The 16,864-nt window shown below is 38.0% G+C and overlaps 1 protein-coding gene across 1 annotated transcript; it reads left to right on the top strand.

Moving 5' to 3' along the window:
* The first annotated feature begins 5,096 nt into the window (after positions 1–5,096).
* On the top strand, positions 5,097–14,724 carry LOC120725021. Its single transcript, XM_040017631.1, has 5 exons — positions 5,097–5,261; positions 7,255–7,593; positions 8,525–8,650; positions 10,645–10,977; positions 11,635–14,724. The coding sequence occupies exons 1-5, from the start codon at positions 5,225–5,227 to the stop codon at positions 11,703–11,705; spliced, it is 906 nt and encodes a 301-aa protein (XP_039873565.1). The 5' UTR covers positions 5,097–5,224; the 3' UTR covers positions 11,706–14,724.
* The last annotated feature ends 2,140 nt before the right edge of the window (positions 14,725–16,864 follow it).

The following is a 16,864-nucleotide window of genomic DNA, read 5'->3' as shown; positions in this document are numbered from 1 at the left end:
AACATTAAAAAACTGGATAACGGTCAGACAGCATCAGGTGACCCTGCGCATACAGAGTATAAAAACACAGGCGGACAGTGAGACTAACAGACTGACACTGGGTCATCCACAGCAAATAAAAGCAAATATTTACACAAATTTTAATTTAAAAAACGAAAAAACAAATGTTTTGGTTCAGGTCATCAGGTTAATTCAGTTTTCCATAAAGATTGCAAAGAACATCACTGAACAGACTAACAACACTGCAGATGGTGAGACTTTTTGATGTCTTTAACTGTCAAAATAAGGAGAGTAAATAGTGGTGGGGACATGTATTGTAGTTGCTGTAAAAATAAAGGATGTTAGCAACGATAACCTGTAATTTTGTGGTTTTGAAAGAAATCCATTTTCTTTTAGGTCTCCTAAACGTCTCCCACCAAGTTTCAGAATTAAGGTTCTTATTAAATAATTAATTGAAAATAAAAAGAACAAAAAGAAAAAAAAGTTACTTAGTCGATCACAAATGAAAAAATATTTTACAGAAGTCGTCCATCTGTTTTAGAAACTTTTGTATTCTTCCAAAACCAGGAACACAAAACAACAGAAAAGTCACAAAACGACATTGTCGTGCAGATAAAACATAACATGTTTCAATGAGTTGTGTTAGAGTTTAGCAGTAATTTAAAGAAATGTCAAGTATTCTTACACCAGTATCATAGTCTTTGGGAGCGAACAGCTTTGAGCAGAGAGTTTGGTATTACAGAAATACAAGTAAATGTTGTGATTTCCTCCAAAACTGAAGCTTGTGTCCATGTCTCTGCCCTAAATCTGCATTTTGTTCTACTCATGATCATTGACTGAATATTTTCTCTTTGCACTGTGACAACCAGCTCACAGGCCTTAACAATGGTGTGTGGTGTGTGGTTAGCACCATTGCCTCACAGCAAGAAAGTCCTGGGTTTGAAGCCACTGGCCAGCTGAGGTCAGCAAACTTTGCCCATCTACTCACGTGCATGACAATAACCTGTCATGACAATAAGTCAAAAAATGAAAATAAATAGATAAAATGAATAACCAATATAACTTCATAAGGACATACCTAATAGAGACTATCATCCAGCATATTGGAAACAGTTCAGTGCAATTATAACAGTGGATATGAAAAAAGATTAATGTCCCTTAAAAAAGGAGAAAGAATGAGTAGATGAAACGTGCTGCCAATCAGCTGATCAGTTTGGTCAGAAAGGCAAGCTTATACAGTCATATCATTATTGCAGTCCCATGGTAGGCACTCTGCTGCCCTCTACTGTCCACAGTGGTACACATTTACTTGAAACACCAAATTTGGAGGACTTGGTGAAACTCATAACATAAAAGTGTGAAATCTGTTTGTTCGAATGAATTAAATTAAAAGGATCTTATTTTCACACTAAATACAACAAATAGCAGGCTAATAGCTTTGGAGGGCGTGAAGATGAGGCCACTGCAGTGCAGCAGCCCCCATGAAGCAGCAGGCCAGAATAATATAAGAGAGTGTGCTCATAAACTCAGATAACATCTCACTCTCCCAGGCTTTGGTGCCAGTGTGCCTTAAGACATGTACGATGATTGCAGCACTAAAAAGCATGAATGACTATCACCCGTTAGCTCTGAACCTGATAGTCATGGCCCACTTACAGAACAACATCAACACAGGAGAAAGCCACAAACCCGCTCTGCTATTCATGGAAGCAGCAGAGGTGGAACCACAGAACCACAAAATCACTGGTAACGACTGCTAACACCATTTGTTTTTAAAGCCACTAAAATCAACGTCCTCGCCACTTCTGATTCTCCTTATTGCTCCTTTTTTCAGTGTTTGCTTTCATTTTGCTGTGGTTGATCCAGTGTCAGTCTCTTACTTTCACTGTCTGTCTCTGTCTTAATTGACAGGGTGTCTTTTTCTGAACATAACAAACCAAGTCCTTTGGTTCAGGTGGGTTTAAAAAACATCACAATGTGTTCAGTGATGATGTGCACTGAAGTGGCTCAGTGTGATGATGGGTTCCTAAAACAGATGTGAAGATCTGAAAAGCAGAAATGAGGTGCAGAAGTTGTTGCTCGGCTCAGTTTCATATTCAGGGTGTGGTGAAGTTATTCAGTCCACACAAACAGTGTTACTCACACTTTGGATCTTACTTCTGTTGTTTCTGTAACCTGCTGTGTTTACACCTGCATTTGTGTAGCGTTTGCATGGATACGGTTTGTCAGCTGCCATTTTCTTCTTCTTCTTTTCTTTTTTCTTCTTCTCTTCTTTCTCAGAGAGGCCCACAGCCATTCATGCAGTTATCCTTATATACATGTCTTTGGACTGGGGGAGAAAGACTGAGTATCTTGAGGGAACCCACACACACAGGACCAGGAAGAAGAAGATGGGAAACTCCACAGCGGAAGAACTCAACTGACCATCAGCTTCAAACAAGAAACTGTTGTGTCACTCTCACGGTTTTTTCAGTACTTATCAATTATTTGGGAGAATGAGAAGAACACAATAACACAATAAATAGTAGATATAAAAAATTTTGACTATAAAAACATTCACAGAAACCCAACTATAAACTAGAAGGTCAGTGTTTGCACAGCACAACCTGCAGCTGAATCCAGTGCCACCTAATAACTTTAATTCTACTGTGAACACCTGGCATATATTTTGAAGGTTGCTGCTCAGTAAATGTTAAAAACAAGCCTCTACTGGTTGAATGAGTCATGGTTTCAACAAATGCAGACATTTCAGTATTCAGTATAAAACTGGAAAGAAAAAGTGTTTATGAAGTGTAGTGGGAATAAAGAATGACTCCTAATAACACGTCTGTGTCATTGTGACCCTGTTTTCTGTGTGATCACGGAACTGAAAGAGGCAACTTTTAACCCACCGTTAAACACTCGACTGAAACTATGAAGGAGAAAATAAGTGACTTTTAATGAACTGACTCCATATCAGTATACGTTTATTCATATTTAAATGTTAAATGTAGAATAGAATAGAATAGAATAGAATAGACTTTTATTGTCATTGTACATGTACAACGAAATTATGGGTGATCCAAGCCAGCTGTGCAGGAATAAATAACAAAGAGGAGAAATACATACGATAAAGATGTATTTCTGTATGTAAGTAAATGTATGGTTAGTGAAGACCCGGAAACTGTGTAAGGAAAGGAATAGCATTCAACACAATCAGAACAGAGTGCTGCACATGCAATAACTAACTGTAACAACTGTGGAGGAAGCCACATGGCAAAAAGAGATAAATGCCCAGCATATGGCAGTAATGTCATAAATGCAAAAAATGGAATCACTTCCAGAAATGCTGCAAGTCATCACAAACAAGGGGATTTAAAAAGAGATCTGTAAACAGTGTTGAGATGCAAGCGCCCAGCAGTGATGAGGAAATGTTCTTTGTGAATGGGGTCAATGTAGACTCTGTGAATCCCTGTTTTCTGTATAGGAATGACATATTCACCGCTGTGCATATTAATAGAAAACCAATAGAGCGGCGCTAAATGTAATGACATTCCAGCCGTTCTTTTTGTACAACTGAAACAAGATGGAAAACTCCTGCCATCACAGAAAACCAAACTGGAGGCATATGGAGGTGAGGAAATCAAACAGCTGGCACAGCTGGCACAGCTAAACGCTCATGTCACTCTGGAGACAAGGAATACCCTCTGCAATTCTTTGTAGTGGATCAAGATGTACAACCTCTACTCTAAAATTCAGATGACATTAGACTGCATTGATCAAAGAGATTTAAATAAAGCTCTGAAACGCCTGCATCACCCTATGCGTACCATAGAGGCAGTGGGTGCACAAATGCCTAACTTCACAGTCTTTTCTGTCCTGGATGTGAAATGCTCCTCTTGGCAGATAACGCTTGACTTCAAGTCATCCATGTTCACAACTTTCAACTCTCCATTTGGCAGATTCTGCTTTCTCAGAATGCCATATGGAATCAACTCAGCCAGTGAGGTGTTCCAGAGTGCAGTAGAGCAGATCTTTGCTGGATACCCCTGTGCTGTCATCGTTGACGACATAATCACTGGTGGAAGAGATATGAAAGAGCATTAACAGAATCTCAGAATGGTACTCAACCGTGCGAGGGAAGTCAAACTGGGACTTAACCCCCTAAAGTGCAAATCCTACTCAAAGAAGCCTGTTATGTTGGACGTGTTTTCACAGGCAAAGGCTTAAAGCCTGATCCAGCGAAGACCAAAGCAATTAATGAGATGCCCACACATTAGAAAACGTCACAGCTCCAAATCTAAACTGATCATCAGCCATAGTCACAATCCTAAACAAGCCCATACAGTCAGCTCCAGCCAGACCGCAGCGTATGATGCTGACAGTTCAAAGGTACAACTTCCAGATGGTGTACAAAAAAGGCTTGTAGATGGCTGAACAGTCCTCTCAGCTGGCTGGCAGTTCTTACATTAGATGATCTGGGAGAGTTTGCAAGCCAAAACTCCACGTATGAACACTAAGGCGTAGAAGATGGACTGTTTAAAAATGCTATTGCTATTCGTGGAAACTACATGTAACTTGATGATGACAAAGTGAAATGCTGATTATGTTCTTACCAGTGAAAGAGTTTCAGGTTTGAAGTGAATGATTATTTTCAAGCTATAATGCTATAAACTAGAATCTATTGTTAATGCATTATGCTGAATATGTTGTTAGTCATTTATACAGTCCTAAGATAAAGAAAGAATATCTCACCAGTGTTATTGTAAAACGGGGGTTTCCCATATCTGTTCGAAGCAAATTGTGCACTGCGCATGCACCAGTAAAATGTCTAAGACGGGACTGTGCCGGGTCCCCAGCCCTGAGTCAAGCTGTTTGCATGTAATGTCTCCTCAGTTACAGCAAATGCTTACAAAGAATCACGAATCCAGCGTTTTTACTAAAGATCAAACAGTTAGAATAACAATACTAAGAATCGGTCAAATATAATGATGCGGTGAATTCACTGGCTTTATAAAAGCCCAGAACATTCTTTAGTGAAATTACTTAATACATAATTTAAAAACTGTATTGTATTGTGAAAGCACCAGACTTCCGGTTCAATCCGAAAGTAAAGGTGGATTCATTGTGGGAAGGGCGATAAACTAGTGCAAGGTGAAGGAGGTCTGTTCATCTGTTTTCTTCCTCTCGGTCACTTTAACCTGGTTCTTCGGTCAGTCAGATTAAACTGGAGTCGTCCAGGAGGATGAGGATAACCGTGCTGCTTGTCTCCCTCCTGTTCGGTAACATCACCTTTATTCCGCTTTCTGTTTCTGTCAGTTTGATCAGTCAACAGTTGAAATACTTACTTGGCGCACACACGCACCGAGTGTGGCGATTCTTCACGTCCAGTTCACGTTATTTCACCACAGTAACAACTTAAGATTACTCAGATATAACTTGTTAAAATGCCAGTATGAAGTTAAGAACATGAAGTCGTCTGTGTGAGCATCTGTATCAGTTCTTATAATCGCTGCTTTCGGCTCCCTCCCGTGTGCGTGTTTTCTTACGTTTTTCATTCTTTCCTCATTACCTCTCTGTCTCTCTGTCATCCCTCTCCCTCACTTACAGTTGGGTAAATATTTAAATTCCACCGCTTTTCACAGAGATATCAACACAGATATAACTGATAGCTCAGGTGGAAGCAGGACTGCTCTGCGTTCAAATATGGGTTGATTACTTGCGCAGAGTGCAGAAGAACAAAACATGATCTGCGTCGGACACATCCGCATTACACAGTAACTGTGTCATTTGGGTAAATACGCACATGCCAATGTACCGGTATTGTGCAGTGTCATACTGGGTATTTATTAAAGTCGGTAGCCTATTAAAATCCTGCCAGTCCACTGCTCGACTGCGTGCATGCATTTTGTACTGGGTTTCCCCTGCCGCTGTGAAACTGGGGACCCCAGGTCATCAATAAGCATCAATGCTGTTGAAACCTGGCCTACTGAATTGTACTTTGCTTCTCTTACTTGACAGATGATGATGATGTACATGCAGTGACACATTTATTATGCTACTTGAAAATATATTTCATTAAATTACAATGCATGTGGAACATTATGATATTAGGCAGAAGACTTGGTCCTGAACAGACTGTGTTCTCTATATGTCAGTATAAAGCATAGCATTAGTTTATTAATGTTTATTAAATTAATTGTATTTATATTTATAATCAATAACTAACATTTCTGTTCATCTAAAGGTCACAAAAGAAAATGCATGAACATCAGAGAATCGCTGTATATTGACTAATAGTACTTACTGTCATGTCACGCTGCGGCTCTGAGGCAGGAAATTTCCTTATTTTACTCGATTTACACACCTGTGCTCCTCCTGCATGTTTTTACATGTGCTGACAGAGTTTTCACACAGTGTGTATACCTCTGAGGATTTAAACTATAGTTATATTGAATAAGTGACATTGTCATGGTCCTCCATCTTTGAGTTATGGACCTAAGAGTTCTGTTTGTTGTTGTCTAATTCCTGCTTGATTCATAGTTAGTATATTGTTATGTTTTTTCAGTTTTGTTTTTAGTAGATATTTTCTAGCTTATTTCTATAGGTTCTGTCTTAGTTTTGTAATCTAGTTTTGCAATTCTGGTTCAGTTCAGCTGTATCTACTTTTCCACTTGTTTTTTAAACATTAAAATAATTCATTTAAATTCTGTCCTATTTATATACCACTAGTTCAGAACAGCAGTCACGTCAAGGAGCTTAATATTGTAAAGAACCTACAGTATTAGAATCAAAACCTCAACAGTCAGATGATCCCCTGTGACCAGCACTTGGTGACTGTGTGAAGGAAGAAAAACAACAACAAAAAAGGGAGAGAAAAGACAAGGGTAATGACATCCTGTAGTGGTGTATAAATGCACGGGGAATGAAAATAATGGGAAAGGAGGAAAAATGCATCATGGGAAGCCTCCAGCAGCCTGACCTCATAACTAAGGAATGAGTCAGTGTCACCTGATCCACCCCTAACTATGACAAAACTCAGATCTGCTTTCAGAAACTGATCTCCAGTCTGTTTTTTAGCCTCAGGAACTCAGGACAGAAGTTCACCCACTACCGTTTTCGTTTTGTAGTTTCTTAAATTTCAGAATAGAAACAGGAAAGCTGGACTTTCTTTTCATGTGTTTGCACAATTGAGCTACAGATAATTCTACACCGGCTCACATTGTTTGTTTAGTATGGAACTCAGATTGATTTAACCTCTTTCTGCGTCCTCAGTTTCCCAGTATGCCTCAGGAGTCGAGGTGTATGAGGGGGAGGAGTCTGTCCTTCTGCTCTGCCAGCTTCCCGTTCCAGCTGAAGAGGGTGTAGTTGTGTGGGGACGCGATGACCTGAATCCTTCAATCATCCATGTTCGCACAGAGGAAGGTGATTATCTTACAGACCAAAATAAACAATACGTCGACAGAACATCCATTCAAAAGGACGCCCTGAAGACCGGAGACCTCAGCCTCACTCTGAGAAAACCTACATTCTCTGACAGTGGACTCTACACCTGCACCGTACGCAAGGTTGGAGAAAAACAGAACCAGACTGAAGTGCAACTAAAGGTCAAAGGTCAGTGCTGTAGATTCCCCTTAGAGAGTGACCAGAGAGAAAAGTGACCATCCAACATTACAAAGATGAAAGGCTTTCAGGAACGGTCAACATAACCAGAGAAGATCAAAGGCTACGTTCACACTGCAGGTCTTACTGCTCAAGTCCAATTTTTTGATGAAATCCGATTTTTTTGTCTGGTTGTTTACACTACAAATAAAATGTTACAGCAAACGCGCTCTAGTGTGAACCATTCACGGTCCTCAAAGCGCAAAAGAAGATGTCACACACAACGCGCTCTGTTTAGACCCAGACGTTTCCCAATTTTGCTTTAAGTAATAAAGTTATTTTGTTATTTACATATGGCCTAATAATTATCCTTATTGCTGTTTTAGAGAGGAGCGGTGCTTCAAAGGATAGTTGCAGATTTCTGTCAGAATCTGCAGATTAAATAGCCAGGCGCTGATAATTGGCGTCTGTCTTGTGTCAGTGATGTAAAAGGCGGATTTAATGCGACATGACCATTCAAACAGCAGTCGCTTTCTAAAACATCAGATATGTATCCGGATTCAGTACCACATACGAAAGTGACCCAGATCGGATTTGAAAATATCAGATTTGTGCCGTTCAAACTGTCATACCATGATCGGATATGGGTCGCATGGGGTCAGAAAAGTCGAATTTGATGCGCTTTCGCCTGCAGTGTGAACGTAGCCAAGGTCAGACTTCTGTTTAAAAAGGATAAACCAACATATAACTGTGATTTCATCAGCAGAAATCATTATAAAAACAATCAAAATAAGATTTAAAAATCTTAAATCCATTTGAAGCAGAGGTCATACTAGAATTCATTTCAATTAGCATGGTTATTATCAGTGAATTCATATTAATTATTAATGAATTCTTCAAAACATTCAGCATCATGTTCAGGTTGTGTTTGTGTTCATTACAGAGCGTCCTCCTCCTCCTCCAATCTGGCCCAAAGTTCTCCCAGCGGTCCTGGTTCCGGTGCTTGTCCTGGCTATTGGCATTAGTATTTTCATGTGTCTTGTATATCAAAGGATGAAGAAAACAGCAGGTGGGTGTAGTAGTGTGTGAGTGGGTGGGTGGCCCTTTATAGATCACCATAGTAACAAATGCTGAATACCTGGCCTGCTCCTAAAGGAGCGGTGCTACAGTTTCAGTTTTACATTTGATGTCACTGAGCAAAGTTTCTACAGAAGCCCCAACTACTACATGTTCTGACTGGATATAAAAAAATAAGATGAAATGTTTTCTATTTTCCCCAGAAATCCATTTGGAAAATTATTATTGATAACTTGACCGAGTAAACCTATAACACACCTGTCTCTGTTGGACAGGTGTGTTATAAAAATGTGTGGTATGAATCTGTATCTGTCCTTCTGGCAGCAGAGCTGAATCAGCCTGAGCAGCATTCCTTCTGCCTGTCCAGCAGTGGTGTGTGGTGACACTTATAGGAAGACTGCCAGAAATGATGCTTTCTGCACTTCTTCTTGGCTGCAGAATTATAAAATGCTATTAACTTTATAGTTGTCATGTAATTATTTATTTAATTTTGATTTATTTAAAACCATTTCTAGCAATAAAACACCATGAAAACACCCCAATACACATAAAATTGTATAAAAAGGACGTCAATTATCAAAAGTAAATGTACTATGGCTTAAACTCTGTACATCGTGGAAATAAGTGATTCCTAATAGATGTTTTTTCGAAAGCTGGAGCCTGCATCTGTTCAACTTACCAGTTTTATTAAACAGTGTTGCCGAGATGGTAACAGAGAAGTGAAAGAGCCAGGTTGCCTCAAACACTTCTCCTCCATCAGGCTCCCCGCAAAGACCCAAAACATGCGTGTGCAATCAACCAGAAAAAAGCTACTGACCTCTCAGTGCCATTAAATCACATTTCTCTCAATGAAGACCCCAATGCAGGATTTAAACCTCATGTCAAAAGAACAAAAAGAAAGGTATTGTAACCTTTATTAAAGTCAAATTCAAAAAGCATTGAAATCCAAAAAGCCAAAAGAAATCCAAAAGAACACGAGGGTAAAAAAAACAATGAACAAAACAAGGATTAGAAACCCGAGGAGGACAATACAGAAACTGTGACAAAAGACAAAGGTATGCTGGAGCTATGTATACATACAGATACAATGAGGACTAAATAGGGTAGAGTGGAAACACCTGAGTGGAGTTTGTATATTCTTGTTGTGCTATCTGAGTTCTCTGTGTGGATATTCCTGGCATCTCAAACCTGCCAAATGAAAAATTAAAGGCAACCCCTTGTGAGTGAGAGAATATCCAGAAGTAGCTTCATCTCATTTCTAATGTTTTTAAATTAGTGTTGATGTCTTGTGCAGTTTCCTCTTTATATACCTCTGTGAAACCTCTCAATTATCTTTTATCTGAATAGTGGAACACAAAATAACTTGACTTAATGACAATTATTACTCAATCAGTCTCCAAAAGTTGATTCTGTTCATCTGGACGTAGCATATTGTGGGGGAAACGTTTTGTCACTCATCCAAATGACTTCTTCAGTCTCAGCTGACTGCAGGTTTCCCCAATCTTATAAACAGTACATTTGCATAATGACTGAAACCAGCCCACTGAAGGAACAATGGGCTGGGAGGTCAGTTCTTTAATCATAACCATGCAAATTCTCATGACTTGCAGCCATTCCCCAACTCTCTGTGAATGGTACTCATGGCCATTGATCAGTGGCTTTTGGTCAGTGGTTGTTGATCAATGGTCATTATGCAAATGTACTGTTTATAAGATTGGGGAAACCTGCAGTCAGCTGAGACTGAAGAAGTCACTCGGATGAGTGACAAAACGTTTCTCCCACAAAACGCTACGTCCAGATGAACAGAATCAACTTTTGGAGATTTACTTTCCTGGATGATTGAAAATGCATCAAGACATTTCTCAATCCGATTTTTAAAAACATTTTGAACACTGATTTTTGTCTCAACTATACTTCAAATGTTTGTTTTTAATGTGATTTACAGTTTCTGTTTGGCGCAGCTCATGTTCTGCTCTGTTCCCTCAGTCTGCCAGCTCAAAGTTGTTGATGTGACAGAGGGAGCAGACTCTGTCCTGCTACCCTTCATATCCAAAAAACTGAGGAATACGGAGACCGCCAAAGTGGAGTGGAAACATATCCAAGAAGACGAAATGAAGGTTGTGTATGAGAAGGATCGGAAAAGTCAAGGTGTACCTTACACAGACCGCACAGAGATGAGGAAAGATCCATGGAACACAGGAAACGCCAGCCTAACTTTGTTAGGTCCTCGCTCTGAAGATGGAGGTGTTTACATATGCACCATGTATGACATGCATGGAAAGGCCCTGAAACAGAAAGTAGTGGCACTCTGGGTCAAAGGTCAGTATTAGAGGATGTGAGCTTGTAAGATCCTGATGATGTCTTAGTGTGTTAACTTGCTTTGTTTCAAAGAAACATCTACAGTCACATTTAAGCATATTACTAAGTTGTCTGTGAAGGTCTGTCTTCACATAAAAAAAAACTCTGAAGAACTGATGAGTTATACAGTAAATGAAAAGCAGTGTGAGAGACAGAAGAATGCAGGCTATCACGAATCTTAGAACCTGTGTAGTAAACTACAAAAGTGCAAAGTGACAGCAGTTGTGAGCTGTGTTGATGCAACAGGCAGTTACATTTGTAGGGAAGAGCACATCAGGTTACAAAATGGGTTACCTCATAGCATTTCAGAATGGTTTGCAGTTGCAATTGTGCAGATTTCCCACTGAAGCATTAATCTCCAGTAACAGTCATGAAGTGGGAAGAGTTTTTTTTTTTTTGCAGATGAAATCATAGAGAATAAAACTACAGTCCTAAGTAATAACTATATTTAGTACAAAGTAATTGTTTTCAGCAAAGACGTTTTCAGGAAACAGGAAAAACAGCTCTGAATGTGAGTGTTTATTATCCTCTGTCCTTCATACTAACTACACACAGTCACGTGATCTTGGTCTTGGTCAGGACTCTGATCTGACCTGATGCTGTGTTTCTTCTTTACAGAGGGCTGGCTGAAAACCATCAGAAGCTTCTTCCCGTGTGCCAGACAGAACAGACAGAATAATGTCATCTGAATGAAAAGGCAAAGGTGAATCTGTTCACTGTTCAGTCAATGTGATTCATCTCTTGATGTCTTGATGAAGCTTTTCCAAATGAAACTCACAGTAATAAGGTCATTACCAAATGAAAAGTCACATTGACAAATATGTAAAACTACTGTGTGTTTGTGAGCTCTCAGATGTCTGTTTCAGTCAGTTTGAACACTTGACACATGCACTCAGCACAACCTGAACTAATATTCAGATCGTCTGTGCACACTTTAAACTAAAGTTCTGCATAGAGAGGTGAGAGCAGTAAAGTGTTTTTTAGTACATTTTTAAATAAAATTTAAGATTTATTTCATTTATTTGGGAATAAAATAGAAAAATTCTAAAAATGTTAACTATCTAACATTTACAAAGGTAAACAGTTACTTTGATGACAGATGTCTGTACTAATTGATACTGTAGTATTTAACTATTATAACTTTGATTTCAATTTACTGAAGGTTACCTGTGGGGTTCAACAGGGTTCAGTGCTGGATCTCAAACAGTTTATACTGGACATGCATGAATCGTATCTAAATTACCACAACTTTATTTGCTGTAATGTATCATCAGTTATAGTCATTTATTTTTCTCTGGAAAAGTTTAGAACAGTGCCTGAATGCAGTGGAAAAAAAAATGTTGCGACAGATATATCATCACTAAATTACAGCAAAATAAAATGTATAATAATTAGTAACTAGTCAAAAGTAGCTGTTATAAATTATTAAGAGTTTGTACCACTATGTAAGTTTTAAAAACATGGTGCTAAAAAATATGAAAGTGAATCAAAACTTTCATTGTTTATAAAAAAAAAGAATATTTTTGTGTGTGTTTATTTCTGTATGTTTATTGTTATTTATTCTTTCAAAATTATTTTACTTTTTTTTTTATTATGTTTTCCTTTGGTCTTAGTTTCGTTTATTTAGAATATACTGCATGTGAAAAGTGTAGTTGGAACATGCTATAGCTTCAGCTTTCAGCTTTAAGACTAAAATCTCCAGTTCAGTTCATTTTTTGTCATTTATTTATTGTTATAGCATCTCTTGGTTGTTTTTGTTATTTTTTGACTTTGGTTTTGTTTTCTTAGAAAAAAAGATGTATGTTAGGGTTAGTTAGGGTACTCTGCGTATAACAGATGTTTGAAGCTGTTCTGGAGTTTCAGAGCTGTTGTAGATCATACATAAAATATGCTTGTGTGTGTTCAGACTGTTTGTCAATGGGGAGACTCTCAGGGAAACATACAAATTGGACTCTGCTTTCTACAGAGAGTCCAATTTGTATGTCCAATTTGTGCAACTCCTGAAACTCAGGACTGTTGCGCTGTTGCACTGTGCTGTTGTGGATCTAGAGAAAACATGTGCTAACTGAGGAACTAATGAATGAGGAAGTAAGGAGTGGCAGAAAAGTATGTGCCTGTCTGAGCCTGCAAAACATTGAATTTGAAACCAGGGTTGTACCTTTATCTGTTGTCAGGAACAATGCAGTGCTCTCTGCCGATGCTCGCACGCATTAGGTCTTGGTGTGGATTTTATTGTCATTCCTTGAAAAGAGAACTGGTAGAGTTCCTTCTTTCATTTTTCAGCAGTCACAACAAAGTAACTAAAAGTGCCTATTACAAGTATTTTTTGTAGCGCTGAAGTTGTCCCTGTTGATTCTGATTATTTGTGCCATAACAGTGGTATGAACAGGAAATTATTGAAACCAACTCTGTGAATTCAATGAGAGGAACTGTTACAGAAAAAAACAATAACAATGTAATGTTGACTCTATCTCACCTTTCTTTAATCCTAAATCTGCTCATCCTCACTTACTAGCTAGCTTTTTATGTTAACATCAGCTGTGGCATGATACTTAAACTGAAACAGTAACGTGTATCCCAGACATTGACAGATCCCATGTTGTGCACAGTGTATTCCATTTTTAATGGAATATCTTTTGAGGACAACCAAACTCTATTACCAGAGTCATAGGTACAGGCCATGGTCGTAAGGTGATGTTTGCTTTGGTCTGCAGTCCTGAGTAGAGCTATTTAAGTATCAACACTACCATAGACACTGGTCTATGGTAGTGTTGAAGATGATGCTGCACTTGGGAATCCCATTTACTAGTTACACTCTGATTAGTTTAGACAGTGATTGAAAAAAGGCACAAGAATATGGAATTTTACAAAAAACTGTGAAAACCGCACTCCTGTCCCTGCATCAGATGCATCTAGTTCTTCATTAAAAATTCACATGGGCTCTTGTTGACCTTTAAGTAAAAATATGTAACACAACACTGCAAAAGTGCTTGCGGTAATAGCGTCAGAACCGGGACCAGGACCTTGATTTTTCATGCAACGTGCATGGTGTGTATTGTGCTCTTATTGGTTTTCAGCTAATAGCTCCTTGAGAATAACATTTTAGGTGCAAAAAATATTTTATGTCAGTCCAGTTGTATTGTTAGTTTTTGTAATATAGATTCAGAAATGGGAACAAATTGTGTACTTTTGCAACATGCTGCCATTGTAGTAAAGTGCCTAAAGATACAGATTTGCTAAGTTGATTCATAGGTCAGTGTTAAGTGGCTTAGCAAACAAATGAAAAACATAATTCTGAAAGCAGTCAGGTACAATAACTGGATTGAAAGTGCAGGAAAATGCCAATATAAGGCCATGCATTCATTTCCAAGGCAATGAAAGAGCTTCATAGAGCCTAGAGAAGTATTGCTCCAAACTACTTTATAAAACTATACAACAGTCTTCCTCCTGGGTAGCAAAATATGAAGAAATAAGTGTGATTTAAGACTCTAGCACAATGTTTATTTACAACAATCTCTATATACTCTTTTAATACAGAATATCCTCAACTGTACAAGTTATCTTTTGTACGAAATGTTCTGATTGTACTCTGTGACGATAGTGGGTATTTCTGTTTGTACTTCTTCTTGGTCAAAAGCCTTTCTGACTCTGTATTACTCTGTATTGATTGACCCCTTTGCAAAGGAAAATAAAACCTCACAAAGACAACTTGTTTGTGCGCATTTCAATTTATTTTAGATTTCCTGAACAAGGTTAAGATTTTCCTTCACCTTTAATAATTTAATTTAAAATAAAAAAATATTTATAAATAAATATTTCAAAATAAATTATTAATCCATTAATAAATGCTTGATTAAACTTTCTATTAAAATCACATTTCTAAAAAAGAAATGTTCATAATTTTGTTTTAAAATACATTTTAAAAAAAAGCAACATAAGTAAATTGTTTCGAAAATCAAAGATTTATTTAACATGGTGATTCCACTCCTCATTTTCAAAATTATTTCCTTATTTTGCTCTTCGAATAGCAATTATATTATTATATATAACTATTACATACCCATTACTACATAACTAATATAACTATTACCTCAACTCAGGAATGCCAATTGAATATGAGTTCCTATTGATATGAATTCCCATTGTTTAAACATCAGCACAAAAACCTAAGCCTTGACCTGAGTCTCTTTCCAAAATTCAGCAACAGTGCCACACGTCGCTGTCGCCGAGTGAGCACACGTGAGCCGTTATGCATTTATACAGCAGTATTTCACATACCATTGACAGACAGAAGAAGTAGTAGTTCCTACCAACTTTTTAGACACTCCCAACTTTTTAAAACATCAACATTTTAATATGAGAATCAATTCTAGAACATAAATATCTGGTATAGGAGGAAGTGATATTTCAGTATTAATCCGCACACCACTGCCAATCAGAGAGATGGGATAGCTAATCTGTTAGCAAGTGTAGGAGCTAATCCGGTAGTTAATCTAAAAGCCAGTTCATTTGCCAATTCAAAAAAAAAGATTTTAGAAAATCTGTTATTTAATTGGTAATTTGAAAATGTTGTTGTATGAAATTAGGTTTTTATTCAGGGTAGTTAATTTACTATTTAGCAATAATAGGTACAGATATTTCATTTTGAAATACTTATTTGTTTGTTGTTTATAGTTTTAATTAAATTATTGTACAACACATTTATTTAGTAATGTTTAAATAAATAACATAATTAAAACATAAATCCTTAAATGAATTCAAAAGTCATTATTGAGATACAAAGTTTTTATTTTGATGCATGCGGTAGGTATTAGTGGTGCAACGGATCACGGTTGATCCGAAATCCGAACCGATCCCACTCCACGGTTCATCCAAAGATTCGAAAAAAAAAAAAAAAGTATGTGTATGGTGCACGTGGTCAGTCTGTCAAGCGATAGTTATGGTTAGCGCTAGCGGTCCAAGTGGTGGAGCAGAGGAGTTTGCGGCATTTAAGCAGCCTTTTGCTGCCCAATCCGACCGGGCTAAAGCTATCCGATTGTTCAGTCTGACGTCACTAGCCGTGTCTGGGTCTAAACTCCGCTGCAGGTCCATATATCAAACGATCACTGTGGCATTACTGAGAGTTGAAAAACTGTCTAAAGTCTTTCATCTTTAATAAAATGATCAGCGTTCTGCTCTACCAGGTGTAACAATTGAGTTTAACATCCAGGCATCCATGAAAACGGAATTTATGACATTTAACGGAGTTAGAAGTTAGCAGGGAGTTAGCTCGCTAGCTTCTATCTAAATACAATATAGCATGTCCTGACTGCGGGGTTTTGGAAACAAATTAAAACGTACAGCTCTGCTATCACTTCCAGCATAAATGAAGACAGAAAACTAAACAGCAGTGACGTTTGTAGGGTTACTGAAGTTGGGCTAGCTGGTATATAATGATGTGCTACGTGACCGCTAGCGACACAGCTATGTTAGCATAATATAAACAAGCTAACTTTTTTTCCACTCGATAAAAGTTAACGTGAGTGTTCTCGGTGGTCAGGAACAAATGTAATCGCATGGCAGGATGCTGTAAAAGGACCAAACTTCAGCCAGGAGAACAACTGAGATAATCCATCCACAATACGAGGTTAGTCATTCATATACTGCTGCATGGGCTGGGCTGTAGTTACATCCTAAGGTTTTAAAAACTGAGCTTAAATAAATGATTAGTGGTAATAAAAGCCGAGGGGGGTCAACAGGGATCACTGACTGTTTAGGAGCTTTTTGAGATCAAATAGAAGAAAATACATAACATTAAACATGTTAACAACACAAAAGTCATATTAAACGCAGACTACTTTAGACCCGG

This window comes from Simochromis diagramma, unplaced genomic scaffold (assembly GCF_900408965.1).
Source record: "Simochromis diagramma unplaced genomic scaffold, fSimDia1.1 OVJJ01000205.1, whole genome shotgun sequence".
Lineage (NCBI taxonomy): Eukaryota > Metazoa > Chordata > Actinopteri > Cichliformes > Cichlidae > Simochromis > Simochromis diagramma.
This window is presented reverse-complemented; position numbering and strand designations above follow the sequence as displayed.

Coding starts and splice junctions, on each gene's coding strand:
- LOC120725021 (XM_040017631.1), top strand. CDS start 5,225: ATGAGGATAACCGTGCTGCTTGTCTCCCTCCTGTTCG. Junction 5,262..7,254: donor GCTTGTCTCCCTCCTGTTCG/GTAACATCACCT, acceptor CTGCGTCCTCAG/TTTCCCAGTATGCCTCAGGA. Junction 10,978..11,634: donor AGTGGCACTCTGGGTCAAAG/GTCAGTATTAGA, acceptor TCTTCTTTACAG/AGGGCTGGCTGAAAACCATC.